The sequence below is a fragment of the Aplysia californica genome, unplaced genomic scaffold (assembly GCF_000002075.1).
Source record: "Aplysia californica isolate F4 #8 unplaced genomic scaffold, AplCal3.0 scaffold00213, whole genome shotgun sequence".
In the NCBI taxonomy this organism is placed as follows: Eukaryota; Metazoa; Mollusca; class Gastropoda; order Aplysiida; family Aplysiidae; genus Aplysia; species Aplysia californica.
The window spans coordinates 7,550-10,016 of record NW_004797483.1 but is presented as its reverse complement, the minus strand read 5'-3'; the positions used below and the strand labels follow the sequence as shown (position 1 = coordinate 10,016).

The 2,467-nt window shown below is 44.5% G+C and overlaps 1 protein-coding gene across 1 annotated transcript in view; it reads right to left on the bottom strand.

The window, feature by feature from the left end:
- Positions 1 to 2,467, bottom strand: part of LOC101848357 (ephrin-B2) — a gene marked incomplete at its 5' end in the record, with an annotated part of 7,540 nt that overhangs the window by 2,040 nt on the left and 3,033 nt on the right. Inside the window, 2 exon segments of the mRNA XM_013083133.2 lie at positions 1 to 389; positions 2,245 to 2,382. Of these exon segments, the coding sequence (XP_012938587.1) occupies positions 163 to 389; positions 2,245 to 2,382 (365 nt within the window).

The window sequence follows — 2,467 nt, the reverse complement described above, 5'->3', positions numbered from 1 at the left end:
CTGGGGGGTGCAGGGGGTGGAGGGAGCATTTTTACTCAACAAACACACACATCCAAAAACCCAAACACCCACGCATACATGCACAAACATAACATCTTACTTTACAGCACAAAGAAATGGGCAACAAGGAAACAAACAAGCTAGGCGGGCCTCCTCCCTCTACTACCGACCCGTGACCAGCCGGAGTAGAAGCGAGAGGGAGACAACTGCCGTCAGCAGGCAGGGGAGATAATGGCTATGTAAGGAAAGAGCGGAGTTGGCGTTGGCGCCGTCCCCGTTGTCCGCGATGACGCCAGAGTTGATGTTGGGGCCGTCGCCGTCTCGGATGACCGTGTTATCGTCGGGGAAACCGTCCGAGCCGGGGACTGGGTCGCCATCTTTGTCGGGGTCTGTGGGAGAGAACAGGAGAAATGCGTCATTTATCTTGTTTGTTTTTGTTTAGTTACAAAAAAATAGCAGTGAGAGCTTTACAGAACTTGCAACCCTACAAAAAAGTGTAAGTGCCAATGATTAGAGATGTTACATGAGAGTAACCAACACAAGAATGAAGAAGGAAAGATAAGAAGCATCGATGTTTGATAGGAAAGAAGGAGTAAACAATACCAGTGGAGCACCCGCCTACCACCTGCAGACACATTGGTTATCTTGTTTGCTAGATTGAGTAACAAGAAGTAGTCCTTCCTCTCCCCTCCCCCCTCCCTCCCTCCATCCCACCCTTCCAGTGGTGTAACTTACTACACTAAGGATATTCGGGGTTTTCACTTTGGATCGCCGTGTGTTCGTGTGAAAGACATTTTTTAAATGAAAGGATGGCTGAAATTGCTTTTTATTTTACCCAGAGAACAAGGGAAAAGTTTTCATTGAGTACTCTCGGGTTTCTGTTGGGACTGTAAATTGTGTTGACTTGGGCGGAGGGAGGGGAGTAAAATCTTTACAACAGATGGGCTAGCTCAGAATCTGGACACGTTCACGCTACGGGCAAATAAAAACATTAACAATTAAAAAGAAAATTAGGTTAAAATTTGCTCCCGTTTCCGCGAAAAAAAAGGGCCATGAACAAATCAGGAACAATAACTCATACTGCTACATAATCTCCCCACTCGTATTTCTGGGTAGCGTCCCCTAGACTACAAAGCTTTCTCCATCAAGGATCTGAAATAGGCCTATCGTTCAGCCACAGACCGTAAATACCGTATACACAAGGTCTTTGGTTCAGCTTTGAGCCCCAAGTGGTCGGGTTGCATGCGACCACAACATCAGCAGGACTAATCAACAAAGACAACAACAACAGCGACAGATAAACATGCTCAGAATCAAAACGAATTCACGTTAAGGGCAAATAAAACATTAATGATTAAAAATTAAAATGTTAAATGTTGCGCCTGTTTCCGTGGGGGGAGGAGGGGGATAGGGAACGGTGGCGCAAGGGATCAGGAACGATAACTCTTATAGGAACAATAACTCTTACTACTTAATAATCTCCCTACTGGTATTTCTGGGTAGCGTCCCCTAGACTACATGGCTCTCTTTGTCAAAATATCGCTCTACCCTAAGACCGAAATAGTCGGGTTGCACGCTACCCAACACAAAAACAACGACATTGTCTGGTTGCAGTTTTTTGCTCTATAAAATCTTCGCTGCTAAGCCTGGGCACTGTGGGTCTCAAATATATAACAAATCACTAATCTCGCAATATCAGTCGCGTGCGCTAGACACACCCCACCCTACCCCCACATACACAACTTTTCCCCTTTTCATTTAGCTCCAAATTGAGTCAAATGGTGTGCTCTAACGTGAACCCAAATTTCGTCGGAGTGAAGGATCTAGGCTATATTGGAGTATAATTCTATGGCAAATCACTTGTACATCAAGAACCGGAATTACGTTAGAGTGCACAATCTAGAATATAATTTTACAGTATAATTCTATGTCACATCATTTGTACTTGTAATAACAATATTAAAAAATAATAATAAAAGACATTTATCATCAACCCCGATTAAAGTACACCGCTCTGAGCACTTAACAATACAATAATATGTACAACAGTAATATAAAATGTTGCGTTCTGACCAAAAGAAAATCACCCCAAATAATATTCATCTGTACATATCAGGAAGAAGAGGAAGAGGAAGACCAAAAGAAAATCACTCCAAATAATATTCATCTGTACATATCAGGAAGAAGAGGAAGAGGAAGACCAAAAGAAAATCACTCCAAATAACATTCATATTTAGTACATACCTGTGGGATCAACTGAGGGTCTCCTCGGGGTGGTGGAGCGGGTAGAGGGCACAGTGTTGGTGGTGGTGCGCGGAGGGTCGCGGCTCGGCCTGACCGGGCGGGGGGTGGTCACTGGCCTCTGTGTAGGCACGGGGTTATCTGGGGGGTCACACAGAGAGAGAGAGAGAGGGGAGATATTGGTTAGAATGGTAGAAGTCTTACAGGAGAGCTCTTTCCAAGTTGT